General features: G+C 36.0%; 1 protein-coding gene across 1 annotated transcript in view; it reads left to right on the top strand.

The window, feature by feature from the left end:
- The window catches only part of LOC120424226 (F-actin-uncapping protein LRRC16A), a 45100-nt gene that overhangs the window by 1449 nt on the left and 27629 nt on the right, over positions 1 to 16022 (top strand). The window contains exons 3-6 of the mRNA XM_052711350.1: positions 19 to 69; positions 3563 to 3691; positions 3754 to 3837; positions 3897 to 4040. Coding sequence (XP_052567310.1) covers positions 19 to 69; positions 3563 to 3691; positions 3754 to 3837; positions 3897 to 4040 — 408 coding nt within the window. The remainder of the gene's footprint in view (positions 1 to 18; positions 70 to 3562; positions 3692 to 3753; positions 3838 to 3896; positions 4041 to 16022) is intronic.

Below are 16022 nucleotides of genomic sequence, written 5' to 3'. Positions count from 1 at the left end.
CAATAATGTTTTTCGTAGGTTTTGACACCCGTACGCGTTTATTTGTTCACAGCTAAAGTCCCCACCAGGGTAAGTTTAGAATTTTGATTTAAAAAAATGGCGTAAAGCTGGTTTTACAACTTTATTGGTACGTTCGTTTGAAGAATCGATGCGGCACTGAGTGCCGCACTTGTCGGTGCCAGTTTTGGTTCAATCGAACGTCATTTGTCAGTGTGCGTGGAACTCGCATGAAACTGAAAAAAATATCGAGTGCGGCACTAGAGTTTCAGTTCCAAGATGGCGGCGAAACTCGTGCGGAACTAGAGCGAATTACTTCAAGGAAACACTTTGACAGCTCTGAGTGTGGCACTCAGTGCGGATCTACACCCTTACCAAAAATCATGATTTTTTGAGTTCCAAATCCCACTTTTCATACGAATTTTTCAGTTCAACCCATATAATAATTTTGATGGTTGTAGTACCTCAAAAAATAAAAAAAGTGGGATTTGGAACTCAAAAAATCATGATTTTTGGTAAGGGTGTACCCTTCAAACGAAGGTACACCCTTACCCAGGCCTGCCCAACGTCCGGCCCGCGGGCCGGATCCGGCCCATGAAGCCATTTCATCCGGCCCGCGACGGCTTTTCGAAATAGTTGTATGACCGGCCCTTAAGGCTGTTCATGAAATATTAAATAAATAAATTGATTGTCTGAATTTAAAAAATAAGCTTTAAACTAAATTTTAACATATTGTAATAACATTCTTCATGTTTGAGTTTAATTCTTATAATTTCTATATTGATAATTTTAAACTGAAAAATGATGCAAGAAAACAAAATTATACATTTAAAATTGTGAAATGTATGAAAAAGCTTGGATTATTTTCTAAAAATGTACAAAAAGACACTAAATTTAAATTTCTCCATTTTTAACTTCAAACTGATGTTTTTTTCTATTTTTTAAAGAAACAGGTAAACAAAAACTGATGTTTTTTTTTCAAGAACAACTTTTCAGTGATAAAGTGTTTTTTAAGCTTAAAAAAGCAAATTATTCATACTGATAAAAGATCGCATCAAATATTTTGAAAATATTAAAAAATGTCTCAAAATGAGTCAAGAAATTTTGGAGCAAAATGTATATTTTCATAAACTTTGAATTTTGAAAATAACGAATTGAAAATGATTTAATATATATTTTTTACACTTTTTAAATTTGGTGTGTTTTTACAACCATTTTAAAATATTTTAACACTCATACGCTCGGGTAGTCATTTGACCCCTATTTTTTTTTTTCTTAAAAATCTCATAACTTTTGGTAGAATTGATCAAACTGGATGCTTCCGGTTGCAAAAGATCCAGATTTGTCTATATTTTGAACTGTCAGATGGGGGACAAATATGGTCCACTTTTACCAGAGATATTCCAGATTCCGTTGGGGTACCTCGGTCCTCCTATTTGGGGCTTTGGTCAATAGAATAAAAACCATTGCACAGAAAAATGCCGGAAATGACGCAAAACTTCAAGGCATCATTCTAATACATCATCCTGCATAGCTACATGGCATGGACAAGACCTTCGGGCACCGAAACAGGATCCAACCGGAAACGGTTCACTGAGCTGATGTCGATTGGTGCCCAAATGGAACCAGTTCCGGTGCCCCGTAGGACTTAACCATGTCAATTATTTTTGCTGGATGATGTATTAGAATAATGCCTTGAAGTTTTGCATCATTTCCGGCAATGATCTGTGCAATGGTTTTTGTTTTATTGATCAAAATCCCAAATAGGATTGCCGAGGTACCCCAACGGAATCCGGAATATCTCCGGTAAAAGTGGACCATATTTGTCCCCCATCTGACAGTTCAAAATATAGACAAATCTGGATCTTTTGCAACCGAAAGCATCCAGTTTGGTCAATTCTACCAAAAGTTATGAGATTTTTAAGAAAAAAAATAGGGGTCAAATGACTACCCGAGCGTTTGTGTGTTAATAAAGGTGCACAACAACGTAAAAAGTTTTTTGTAAAGGATATTCGAATCCAAATTTCGTTTGAATAATTTTTATCATGTCTCATAGATTTTTTTTTCTATTGAAGTGTTGAGGAAATCAAACTAAAAAAAATTGCAACGAGCATTGAAATTTGAATGTTTTTTTTTTTCATATTAAAATTATAGCAAGGTTTTTAGTTACAATCGTCAAAAACAATAACTATACAATTTCTAACAAACAAAAATTAAAATAAGTCAAATAAACACATTTTTGAAAGTTATTTTTGTTTTTCATTCCTAAAATCAAGATATATGAATCTTATTTGCAACAATACATCTTTTATTTATTTACTTAAAAAGAACCCAATCACCAAAAATTAAAAAAAAAATGTGTTTACTTTATCAACTTTTATCAAATATTAGTTCCGGCCCGTCACTGCTTCAGAAAAATCAGATCTGGCCCGCAGGGCCAAAAGGTTGGGCACCCCTGCGCCTTACCAAAAAATCATGATTTTTTGATTTCCAAATCCCACTTTTCATACGATTTTTTGAGTTCAGGTACTACGACCATAAAAATGGTTATATGGGTTGAACTGAAAAATTCGTATGAAAAGTGGGATTTGGAACTAAAAAAATCATGATTTTTGGTAAGGGTGTACCATAAGGGTGTAATATGGTTGTATGGAAAAAAATAAAGTTGTCCAAATTTAGCGAGCACAACCTTTTTTAGTTCCTTTTGGGGTCCTAAACAACTCCCCAAAGTTTGGGAACGATTGGTTTAGTCCTCACTTTGCGCAAAGCGATTCAATTTTCCATATAAATTTGTATGGGAAAAACCATTTTTTTGGATTTTGATATTTATAAAATCCACGTTTAACGCTATATCAAAACCGGATTCATTTTCGGATGCTCTGGAATCTGCTCTACAACTTTCCCGAAGAGAGTATGGTGCTAACTTGCTCTTATAAAAAGATACAGCGCGTTCAAAACTCGTCTAAAACGTGTTTTTTGCTCGAAAATCACGTTTTAGACGAGTTTTGAGGACGCTGTATCTTTTTTCAGGGACAAGCTAGCACCAAACTCTCTTCGGGAAAGTTGTAGAGCACATTTCAGAGCATCCAAATATGAATCCGGTTTTAGTACAGCGTGAAACGTTGATTTTATAAATATCAAAACTCAAAAAAAATGTTTTTCCCATACAAATTAATATGGAATCGCTTTGCGCAAAGTGAGGACTTAACCAATCGTTCCCAAACTTTGGGGAGTTGTTTAGGACCCCAAAAGGAACTGAAAAATTGCTGTGCTGAAAAATCGATTTTGATATTACACCCTAGTGTACCATATATTCATTTGAATAACTATTGTTTTTTTTTGCAAGCAGTGACATAACCAAACTTTTAGGCACCCTCCGCAGACGTCAAATCAGTACAAAGTTGCTGATGCTGTATTTCTTCCGGAAAAGATCCGGCAACAAATTTGTATAGTTTGACGTTTGCAGAGGGTGCCGAAAAATGGCATCATATCACATTGGACAATAAAGTTGGACGTAATTTTCATAACGAAATTAGAATTGACTAACCCGCAATGTTTATTTCAGATTGATAGCAATTTTCACTACCTTGACATACATACAATCGACAGTAAAGATCCAACACACTTCTCTATTTCAACATTAGACAAAACGTATGTGTTTTCTAGTATCGGAGATGCAGGAAATTTAAGTTCGGTAGGATCCCATTCGACATTTAATGTTAATATCTGAGTATCAAGCATTTTTTTTATTTTCAGAATGCGGACGTTATCCTTACTGATTTGTCTTCTGCTATCAAGCAAATTTTTCCAACAGTGCCACTGAAATATATTATTAAAAAGGTTTGTTTGTCGTTTAACATTAAGCAGTTTGAAACTCAATAACCATTTTTTCCCTGCAGATTGAAGTGAATCCCATAGAACGTGCATCAATTTTTTCCGATGAACTTCGCCCTTCCGACCCACGAAACGTTGGACCATGCGGCGGGTTTAGCGTCCAATATTTTTGCATGTGTGATTACCACGGCGTTCAGTACCGTGAGGAGGTTAGTATTTAGATTCAAACTTGTTTAACTTATTGAGTAAGGCAGGGATGCAAAATGATCAGATGGCTGCTCATCGTTGTAGTCACTCTAGTTACACTGAGCAAAACTCCCACAGCGCATCGAAGTGTTTCGCACATGATCTGACCCTGTTGTACAGAGCACTCAAAAATCAATCGCAAAACACTTGAAATTTCGGTGATTGGCCATGAAATAATTTCAATAGCCAAACATTGGATTTTTTAATGGTGTTCAAAAATAATAGTACGTACAAGCTGTATACATATTCTCGCTTGCTCTCGTCGTGCACTCTACCACTGCGCCGGCCGGCCAGTTGAAAACGGGAGAGTCGTTATAGCTTCGCTTCTAGCCTTCGATAAAAGTCGCGCTAAAATCAATCAGTGAAACACATTTAATTCAAGTGGAAAATCACGTTGCCTTTAAATAGTGCTTAAGATCAATTTCAAGTGTTTTCCTCATCACTTTGAATAGTTCAAGACAGTGGGACAAATTCATGAGCAAAACACTTGAAAAGCTTGAGCCACCCGAATGAAAATAACGTGTCAAAAAATACCAAAAAGTCAATCGCTCAAACACTTGCATTCGATAGTGGTTTGGATTGATGTGGAAACACAAAACAATTAAATCTATGATGTGGTTTTATTCAATCATTCAAGTGTTTGGGCACTTGAATAAAAAGTGTGGCGTATTTTCAGTGTATAGTTTTTCGGTACAGCTATAAAGGAGCGGCCGTGGCTGACTGGTTACGGTGTTCGCTTTCTAAGCGAATGGTCCTGGGTTCGATTCCCATCTGCTCCCAACGAGAAAGTATAGGAAATATTAATCTTGAAACTCTGAACATGAACGAAAAATCAAAGTCGCCCGAGTCGAGGTTCGATCCCCCGTCCTTTGGATTGGCAAGCAAAAATGCTTACCACTACGCCATCACAGCTTTGTGAGCGATGACTGGAATCAGGAATACTGTTACTATCAACTATATACGCGCTGGGTCCTTGTCCATTTGACAAGGGTTCGGAAGTTCTAAATAACGTTTGAACCCGATTGGTGCAAACGTTCTTCAGGGCGGGGCTTGTCGATAAAGCTGAAGTACCTCGCGCTCGGCTAGCCAGCGTAGAAATGGGTCACCGAAGCTCGGCAGAGCTAACACCTTCCAAATGCCTATGCGAGTTATTTGCATGTATAGAATGAAGATCAAAAAATACATGGAAACAACTCAATTTGTAAGAAGCGACCGCGTGGTCCCGTTTGGTTGGTTGCACACACACACACACACATAGTTTTTCGGTACAGGTATCATATGTATTCGGATCCAACTATTTTTAGGACCTTTATTTGGATATTCTCTTGTTTACTTCATAAGTAAAAGCAGTTCTTTTCAAGGCTATTTTATCCAGAGCATCAAAACACTGCCTCCAAATTGCATATTTCCTAATTGTTGGATGTTATTGTGCCTCCATAACTGTGGAACATCTGAATTTAACTGATATTTTCACGCAAAAAGTTATCATATCAATTATTTTCATAAGTTTGAGTGTGTGAAGTCATTATTTTGTTTAAAATAAAATAACTTCTGGAGACAACCAAAGTTTGTTTACACTCGTGTACCGATTTTGTGGATTTCAAGGGTCAATGTATTTCTTTAAAAACTGGATCAAAAAAATCAAATCATCCGCTCTACAGCATTGCCTTGGCGTTCTCCATAGCGAGATTCCTACTCGAAACTTAGTGTCCGAAAGCTTGATTGTTGAGGCAATTGCAAACCTCTTTTTACACCTAAGCTTCCATCTACCCCGGGATTCGAACTGAAGACCTTTGGATTGTGAGTCCAACTGCCTACAAGCGACTCCACCGAGGCAGGACCCAGGGAGACGACTCCTACACCTGGACTGAGCTAACGATCTAACCTCTAGGTTAGACCAGGGCCAACATTTACTTCCCGTCCTACGGAAGGCGTGATCAGACAAATCTCGTCCGAAAAATGCCACTGGGACCTTCTGGGATCGAACCCAGGCCGACTGGGTGAGAGGCAACCACGCTTACCCCTACACCACGGGTCCCGGCTTGACTTGAAACGTAAAAAACTTGATATGAAACGTAAAAAATCACAGTCAGTAGATACATCACTCGAAAGATCACAAGAAAACCTTTCACATGAAGGTAAAAGCAAATTATTTTGTTCAACTATCGATTTTCTATGATTTTCTGAACACTGGCCGATAGACTATAATATATCATTCGAAGCAATCCTTCAAAAAATTCAAGGTATACGAACCAATTGCTTCAAAAGGGTTGGCCCTATCATTCATAGTTTTGAAAATATTTATCATCAAACTTTAAAAATCGATTTTTGATTTCGACATGCGACATCGATTTTTTGACTGATTTTTTAAATTTTAAATTGGTTTTCATTACCAAAGTGTTTTAGACAATTTAAAAAGTAAACAACACCGGTTATGCTAAAACTGAAAAGTGATGTGCTCTGAAAAACATTTTTCTTGAACAAATAATGTTGGTCTTATTGGTGAAAATTGAAAATTTACAAGAGAGGGGAGATCGAGCAGAAAATATTTCAAAGGCCATTTTTTTACACCATGAAATGTGTAGCCCATCAGTATCGGAAACGGGTGTATCCCATTTGGCATAAAGCCATTTGGCATAATGCCGTTTGGCATAACGCCGTTTGGCATAATGCCGTTTGGCATAATGGACGTTTGGCATAACGGTCATTTGGCATAATGGCCATTTGGCATAATGGTCATTTGGCATAATGATATTAAATTTTCAAAATTATGTCAATTCCATAGACTGGGATCAATCGGCACTACAGTTTGAATGAGGACAGCAGTTTTTAGTACATTTTAAAAGCTTAACATTTAGAAAACGATGCACTTTTTTGAATGTTATAGAATTTATAACACTTCTTCAGTTCTTCAGGCAGCTTGCTTGCCCACTGAGAATTTTGGCTCGAGCCATGAGTCGATCTGGTTCGAGATCGAGCCCGAATCGAGTCGAGGCTCAAGCAAAATTCTCAGTGGGTGGTTACATGAGAGTAGCCTGCCTCAATATTTTCTGCAGTAGCAGCAAGTGCTGGCCGAAGAGCTTAAAGAAAAAGTTGAAGTTTTCAGCGGTGGTGTTATAAAATCTGTAACATTCTTAATATTTGACGGATCTTGGCACACTCTTCGGTTCCTTGGTTGTTCCTGGGTTGCTCCCTGGAACACGAACTATGAGGTCAAATTCAATAATCAATAAGGGACTAAAAACTCAAAACCAAAACGCACCGATTATACGGGTTTAAATCCCATTTAAATTTCAAAGTCAAAGCGCCAGGTCCTGTCACAATCAATCAAGCTCATATTTGGGATTCGGGCTTTGTGCATCTAGGGAATCATGACCTGAAATGAACGCAAAATTCGCTCATTTTGTTACATCCTACCAATATATACTCATTCATATTACAGGGTAAATATTAATTGAATATTTTATCAGCAAGTGGCGCTACTTCCATTCAAATATACACAAAACTGAGATTTTTATTTGAAATGTAAACACGAATGTAAAGCATTCCACTTTGTCATATACGTAGAAACATATTCACCGTCTTCAGCTTTGGATCTAGGGTACGTTAACCATTAGTGGACCCCTTTCCTGTAGTGGACCCTCTGAAGCGTTTTTGATGAAAAATTCAATAAAATCACAATTTCAAGCGTGTTGTTGTTTACAAATCTTTTATTTGGCATGTTCAGCATCATTTAAAACAATGTTGACTGACATTGAATCGTCCTTTTCACCAAAATAAGTGTTTTGAGTTCGACATCTGAAATCAGCCATGGCCACTAGCATTTTCACAACAAAACAGCATTTATTTTTTTTTATTGAATTAACTATCCAATCATTTTTGACTGATCATTTAACTTCAGTAAGTCGAAATAATGTAAGTTTAAGGAACTTTACTAAAATAAAGCGAAGAACTGCTCATTTTCGAGCAAAAATTAGGGGGGTCCAATATAGGACAACGAAAATCCATACTTTTCCAAAAGTGGACCCCTGTAAATTTAACCTTCAAAAATGAAGAAAACGTTGTATTTAAGCAAAAGTTTGTCTTAAACATACAATAAATGCTTGTTGTAATCAACCTAAACGCATATTTTTTCAATTATGAGTATAAATATAGCTGTTTTCATGTTAAAAGTACCAACAATTCTGAAGCCGTAAGAATTTAAAATTTATCGAAACTATAGTTAATTGTACTTAACTGAAGCATCATAAATGTAGTTTGAAATGATATTTTATAATAATAAATCAATAACAAAACATTTTTTTTAAATAAACGTGCGTGGTTTTATCAGCAACTGTATTGTTTAGTTTCGATCCACCATTTATGTAATAAATATGGAAAAATTTGAATTAAAAAAACATTTTTAAATTTATTTTTACAGTAGTTTTTGAAAAGTTTTCTCTGATCTTTTACGGAAATAAATGTGTTTAAATGTCTGTTAGATTTTTCCGTTGTTTAAAGCCAAATTTGTTAACAAAACATATTTTCTTATGATGAAAAGTGAGCAAAATCCATCTTTTATTCGTTATATCTATCATTAGACCTACACCATGCATCAAAACATCCAAAATCGTTTAAATTTGGTATAAAAATAACAGTTTGCCTATAGTGGACCCGGGTCCACAATCGGATTATGGACCCGGGTCCACTATAGGAAAAGGGGGTCCATAACAGGCAAAAAAAACTTTTTTTTTCAAATGGCTATTTTTCTGCTCAAAAACGAATAACTGATGAAACAAATAGTCAAAATTGTTCAAAAGACTTCAGATTTCATTGTTTTGTACAGAGGGTTATGAAAAAGTGCTTAAAATATTAAAAAATTGTAAAAAATGTGTTTCGGCTCTACTAGGGGGTCCACTAATGGTTAAAATACCCTAACCCAAAAAAGCTGCGGGTCATTTTTTCTGAACTTTCAACTGCTGACTCAAGGTTTATATTTCCTTTAAAGAAGGGGACACTTTCTAGGCTTGTGACAACTGCTGATAAAAGTTGAATTTTCTTCATTAAAAAGGGAATAATGCGCTTCAGCGGTGGTCACAACTCAAGCAAGTTTTCCCTTCCTTTAAACATATTCACCTATATCAGCAGTCAAGGAGTTTTCCCTTCTTTAAAGAAGGGAAAATTCAACTTGTATCAGCAGTCAAGAGATTTTTCCCTTCTTTAAAGAAGGGAAAGTTCAACTCATGTTAGTAGTTATCTCAAATCAAAGAAAGTTTTCACTTCTCAAAGAAAGGTAAATTCAACTTGTGTCAGCAGTCAAGAAAATTTTCCCTTCTTGACTGGAGAGAAAATTCAAACATATAGGGATAATTCAACTCGTGTTAGTAGTTATCACAAGTACAGATAATTTTCCATTATTTAAAGAAGAAAAATTCAACTTGTGTCAGTAGTCATCACAAGTCAGTGAGTTTTTTTTTCCTTCTTTAAATAATGGAAAATTCTCTTTACTTGTGATAACTACTAACACGAGTTGAATTATCCCTATATGTTTGAATTTTCTCTCCATTAAAGAAGGGAAAATTTTCTTGACTTGTGATAACTGCTGACACAAGTTGAATATACATTTCTTCAAAGAAGCAAAAACTTTCTTTGATTTGAGATAACTACTAACATGAGTTGAATGAGTTTCTTAAAAGAAGGGAAAACTCTCTTGACTGCTGATATGGGTGAATATTTTTTGAAAAGAAGGGAAAACTCGCTTGAGTTGTGACCACAGTTGAAGCCCATTTTCCCCTGTTTAATGAAGAAAATTCAGTTTTAGAAGGAAAATTCAATTTTTTTTAGAAAATAAATGATGGTAATATTCATCAGGAAATGGTGCCAGATTTTGAGTAAAAAAAAAAGATTAATTTTACATCAGAAATTGGTAAATATTCATCAGTTTCTGATAAATATTCATCAGGTTCACATGTTTAAAAAAAAAATTAGGTAATATTACTCAAAAAGAGGTGATATTCAACCAACCAAATTTTCAACTTTCCAAAATTCAACTTTGATTCTGTGCAGTTGTCACAAGCTTAGAAAGTGTCCCTTTCTTTAAAGGAAGTATTTACCTTCATAAATGTCGAACACAGCAAAAAAAAGTTGAATTTTGGAATCTTGAAAATTTGGTTGGTTGAATATTACTCATTTTTTGAGTAATATTACTCAAAAAATGTTTAAAAATGTGAACCTGATGAATATTCATCAGAAACTGATGAAAATTCATCATTTTCTAAGGTAAAATTTATCATTTATTTTGCCACAAAATCTGTCACCATTTCCTGATGAATATTACCATCATTTTTTTTTTCTGTGAACATATTTGGCTCAATCTAGGGGTCAATGGCTTAAAATAGCCCTGGGAACAATATTCAGCATGTGGAGCAACGTTTTGAACAAACGTTTCAAGTTCTGGGCACCCATACACAGAAAAAAAATGATGGTAATATTCATCAGGAAATGGTTTGTGTCGAAAAAATGTCTAATCATCAGGAATTGATGAATATTCATCAGTTTTTGATGAATATTCATCAGGTTCACATTTTTTATGTAATATTACTCAAAAAAGCGGGAATACGGGAATATTCAACCTACCAAATTTTCAACCTTCCAAAATTAATTTTTTTTGCTGTGTAGCCAGCAGTTTTTAAATAATCTTAAGGAAAGAAAAAAATCAGCTTTCGCCGGCAGTTATCACAACCTAATATGGTCTTCTTAAAGCAATTCCATTATTAACTTTATTTTGAAATTTTAACATCATTATGCCAAATGACCATTATGCCAAATGGCCATTATGCCAAATGACCGTTATGCCAAACGTCCATTATGCCAAACGGCATTATGCCAAACGGCGTTATGCCAAACAGCATTATGCCAAATGGCATTATGCCAAATGGGATACACCCATCGGAAACCTACTTGACCGAAATGTCAAGCTCATATATGTGTTTCTAATAATAGCTTTTCATCGATCTGATGGCCGAGTGGGCTAAGGCGCCAGTTAAATTTGATCGGACACAAGCCTGTTACATGTTGTTTAAAAATACTTGAAGATTCTCTCTTCGCCATATTGAACGCCATCTTGGATTACACGCTACTGGGTCGCCGTGACCAATTTTCATGGTCATATTCGGGTTCAGCGACCCCAAATTAGTTAAATTTGATCGGTCACAAGCCTGTTACATGTTGTTTAAAAATATTTGAAGATTTTCTCTTCGCCATATTGGACGCCATCTTGGATTACACGCTCCTAGGTCGCCGTGACTGATTTTCATGGTCATATTCGGGTTCAGCGGCCCGAAATTAGTTAAAATCGACACGTCGACAACCTTCAGGAGTGCTACTGGGGACGCGCAGTCTTGTTTTTTCGCGATAATTTTCGTCTCTTTTGTGTCGTTATTTGTGTGCATGGGGTGATTGGTCATTATAATTGGATAATGCCTTCATAAGTGCAGTGCTACTGGGGACGCGCAGTCCTGTTTTTTTTCGCGATAATTTTCGTCTCTTTTGTGTCGTTATTTGTGTGCATGGGGTGATTGGTCATTATAATTGGATAATGCCTTCATAAGTGCAGTGCTTCTGAGGACGCGCAGTCCTGTTTTTTCGCGATAATTTTCGTCTCTTTTGTGTCGTTATTTGTGTGCATGGGGTGATTGGTCATAATAATTGAATAATACCTTCATAAGTGCAGTGCTACTGGGGACGCGCAGTCCTGTTTTTTCGCGATAATTTTCGTCTCTTTTGTGTCGTTATTTGTGTGCATGGGGTGATTGGTCATAATAATTGAATAATACCTTCATAAGTGCAGTGCTTCTGGGGACGCGCAGTCCGGTTTTTTCGCGATAATTTTCGTCTCTTTTGTGTCGTTATTTGTGTGCATGGGGTGATTGGTCATAATAATTGAATAATGCCTTCATAAATGCAGTGCTACTGGGGACGCGCAGTCTTGTTTTTTCGCGATAATTTTCGTCTCTTTTGTGTCGTTATTTGTGTGCATGGGGTGATTGGTCATAATAATTGAATAATGCCTTCATAAATGCAGTGCTACTGGGGACGCGCAGTCTTGTTTTTTCGCGATAATTTTCGTCTCTTTTGTGTCGTTATTTGTGTGCATGGGGTGATTGGTCATTATAATTGGATAATGCCTTCATAAGTGCAGTGCTACTGGGGACGCGCAGTCCTGTTTTTTTTCGCGATAATTTTCGTCTCTTTTGTGTCGTTATCTGTGTGCATGGGGTGATTGGTCATTATAATTGGATAATGCCTTCATAAGTGCAGTGCTTCTGAGGACGCGCAGTCCTGTTTTTTTGCGATAATTTTCGTCTCTTTTGTGTCGTTATTTGTGTGCATGGGGTGATTGGTCATAATAATTGAATAATACCTTCATAAGTGCAGTGCTTCTGGGGACGCGCAGTCCGGTTTTTTCGCGATAATTTTCGTCTCTTTTGTGTCGTTATTTGTGTGCATGGGGTGATTGGTCATAATAATTGAATAATGCCTTCATAAGTGCAGTGCTACTGGGGACGCGCAGTCTTGTTTTTTCGCGATAATTTTCGTCTCTTTTGTGTCGTTATTTGTGTGCATGGGGTGATTGGTCATTATAATTGGATAATGCCTTCATAAGTGCAGTGCTACTGGGGACGCGCAGTCCTGTTTTTTTCGCGATAATTTTCGTCTCTTTTGTGTCGTTATTTGTGTGCATGGGGTGATTGGTCATTATAATTGGATAATGCCTTCATAAGTGCAGTGCTTCTGAGGACGCGCAGTCCTGTTTTTTCGCGATAATTTTCGTCTCTTTTGTGTCGTTATTTGTGTGCATGGGGTGATTGGTCATAATAATTGAATAATACCTTCATAAGTGCAGTGCTTCTGGGGACGCGCAGTCCGGTTTTTTCGCGATAATTTTCGTCGTAAATGATCGTAAAAATTTATTCCAACTTTCAGTTTTAGTATTAACTCATCAAACTATCGATTTTATGAAGAGTAAAGCGTCATTTATTTACTATTTTTGAAATTTGCTCGCGTTATCCAAATTGTAAAAACAGTAAAATTATACTGATAAGCCCAGCCCATAGCACTACTGCTCGGCTGGCACGCGTTCGATAAAAATAAAACATTTTAAATAATCAATTATCTATCTTTCCGCAGCCGGCTGCCTAAGATTTAAAAATTTCAACCGATAAACAAAATGCTCATGGTCACATCACTGCCACTCGTGAATCCTGACCTCATACCCATCTACTAACCCCCTCAAAACTCATGTGATACTTTGTCGGAGAAGCAGTCGATTGGGCGGTCTCTATCACTCAAGTATCGGACTAACATTCCCATCCACTTCCCCGTGACCCTACCACTGGTCGTGGCCGGCGCCGGTATTGATCAGCATGATAGGGGCCTTTGAGAAGTTGCGAAGCGAGGAAAGATAGCACCCACTCATCTTCCACGGCTCGTGGATGTAACTTCTGGAGGTCCTGGTCAATAACGGAGTAGCAACTGCGGGTGGGCACCTATGCTTATGCTTATGCTTAATCGACACGTCGACAACCTTCATACTGTGATATTGTTGACTTCTCTATATAGCCGCCATATTGGTCGCCATCTTGAATATCTCGCTTCCCTTAAGGAATCCGGCTTCGTGACCGCGATATTCGGACTCAGCAGGGTCGATTTAGCCTAGATCCATCAAAACCTGGCCTGTTACACGATTTGCCGTTAGACATGCTATTTTTGGGTTTTTAGCCCTGACTATATGTTCAATTATCGATTTTCTATGATTTTTAAACATTGGCCGATCTGTAAACCGTTTCGAATATGTAGGATGACTGTACTTTGTGCACGAACCCAAAAACACTATTTTGAAAAATATATTCAAAATAGTTTTTACTATAAAATGTGTTAGGTAAACTTGTTTCCGTAAGTAAAAATGTTTAACCTGAGCATATATTGTACGATCAGTACCTAGCTGGACTCGGTCACTGGAAACGACCGGCGGCTCAGTGACCGACGAAATAGGCGGCGGGCCAGATGCGGGCATAAAAATGTCAAAATCTCTTCCCCCCTCACTTCGTCTCACCATCCAGCTGCAGATTTGTTGACAAACAAACGGAGCACGCGGTCGCATGATGGCGGCATCGAGCCAGAATTAGGGGTGATCATGTGATTAAAAATGAAAGTTTATTCAAGAAAAATAATATTTTTCCGACCGAATAAAAAAATTGCGAGCATTTTCAAACAATTATTCCTGATGTCGGAGAAGTGATAAAAAAGCAAACTGTTAATCCATAATTTTTCTATAAATTGATTTTTTTCACTCCAACTGGGAACCCCTAGGTCTATCCACGACCGTTTCCAATGACCAGCTGCGGGGTAAATCCACAATATCAAGGCTACGGCTTGATTGTTTCATGAAAAACTATTGTGTTTCAAAGTTTCCCAAATCTTGTGCACAAAGTAGTCTAGCGCGACTTCTCGAAGTATAATCTAAGCTTGTTTGTTATCTATATTTTTAAACTACTGTCTATTTCTACATCTACTTGCTGCATAAAGCTTTTACTTGTTATTCTTTATCATACACAGAAAAAAAAGTTGAATTTTGGAGTGTTGAAAATTTGGCAGGTTGAATATTACCTCTTTATTTGTGTAAAATTACATAAAAAATGTGTAAAAATGTGAACCTGATGAATATTCATCAAAAACTGATGAAAATTCATCATTTTCTGGGGTAAAATTTATTATTTATTTTGCCACAAAATCTGTCACCATTTCCTGATGAATTTTACCATCATTTTTTTCTGTGTACAATTATTATCTTTCTTTTACTACACGGAGAGACCGGCCGGGGCAAATCTAAGAAAATCTTGGTTAATTTAACTAAAAGTATGGGTTAATTTTTTACACAGCTTTTTTTCAACAATCGATTGTTGATTTTGTTAACCCGAAATTGCTGACCACTGATAATTAAAATTAACTAAAAAAATACTTGGAATTGCCATTTTTGTTGGTTAAATGGCCGAAAAAAAATTCTAGCAGTCGACTGCTAGAATATTTTTTTCAGAAAATTAACTAAAAATTTCTTGTTTTCAGCTGAAATATTGTGAAATATTCTGTTGAAGACTGGCTGGGAAATGTTTTTCAACTTTTTTTCAACAATTTTTTTTCGTTGTATCAACCGAAATATTTTTGCATGCAGCAAATTATTAGTATTTTATAACAAAACATTTTTTAATTAGACATAATTTATGTAAGTGTTGATATATATTTTCTTTAATTATCTAACGATATAGGCTGGGCCGAATTTCTAGCTATATTTTAACTATTGTCTTACTTGAATTCAGAAAAATATTCGTACATGTAGTCAATAACTAGCAGTTGTTAGCGATATTTTTAAAGAATTTGCAGTAAATTTTGTAATAATGTCTCACAAATTAATGCTGAGTGTTTTTATTTTCGCATTTATTCTGCCTAAAAATTTAACGTTTTGTACTAATTTGTTTTTTTTTGCATGAAGTTAATAAGTTACTGTTAAAAGCATCAAAACAAAACTTTTTTTTAACTGTTGTTATAAAACATGTAAAGTTTGATTAATGTTTTAAAAATCTACGTTGCATTAAACTAAACATAATGAAAAAGCATATTACAAATTTTGTTAAACATATTTAAAAAAGATGTTTAATTTAACATGAATTCCTGAAAAATAGAAATCGAGCAAAATTTTCACCAAGTTTTAAGCTTATATTTTTATTATGTTGTATAAATTTAAGTGTTGTATCCACTTACCATCACTGTGAAATCATCAGATAAGTTATCATCATCTACAATGGTCTCAGGTTTAGTTATTTTTCTTGTGGTTGGAAACAGAATTTTCACTAAAGTGAACCTTTTGCTGCAAATAGACATGTGAAATGTATTAGTAATTTAATACAAAA

The sequence above is a fragment of the Culex pipiens genome, unplaced genomic scaffold (assembly GCF_016801865.2).
Source record: "Culex pipiens pallens isolate TS unplaced genomic scaffold, TS_CPP_V2 Cpp_Un0003, whole genome shotgun sequence".
In the NCBI taxonomy this organism is placed as follows: Eukaryota; Metazoa; Arthropoda; class Insecta; order Diptera; family Culicidae; genus Culex; species Culex pipiens.
The sequence above is the reverse complement of the archived record's forward strand: the minus strand, read 5'-3'. Positions and strand labels throughout refer to the sequence as shown.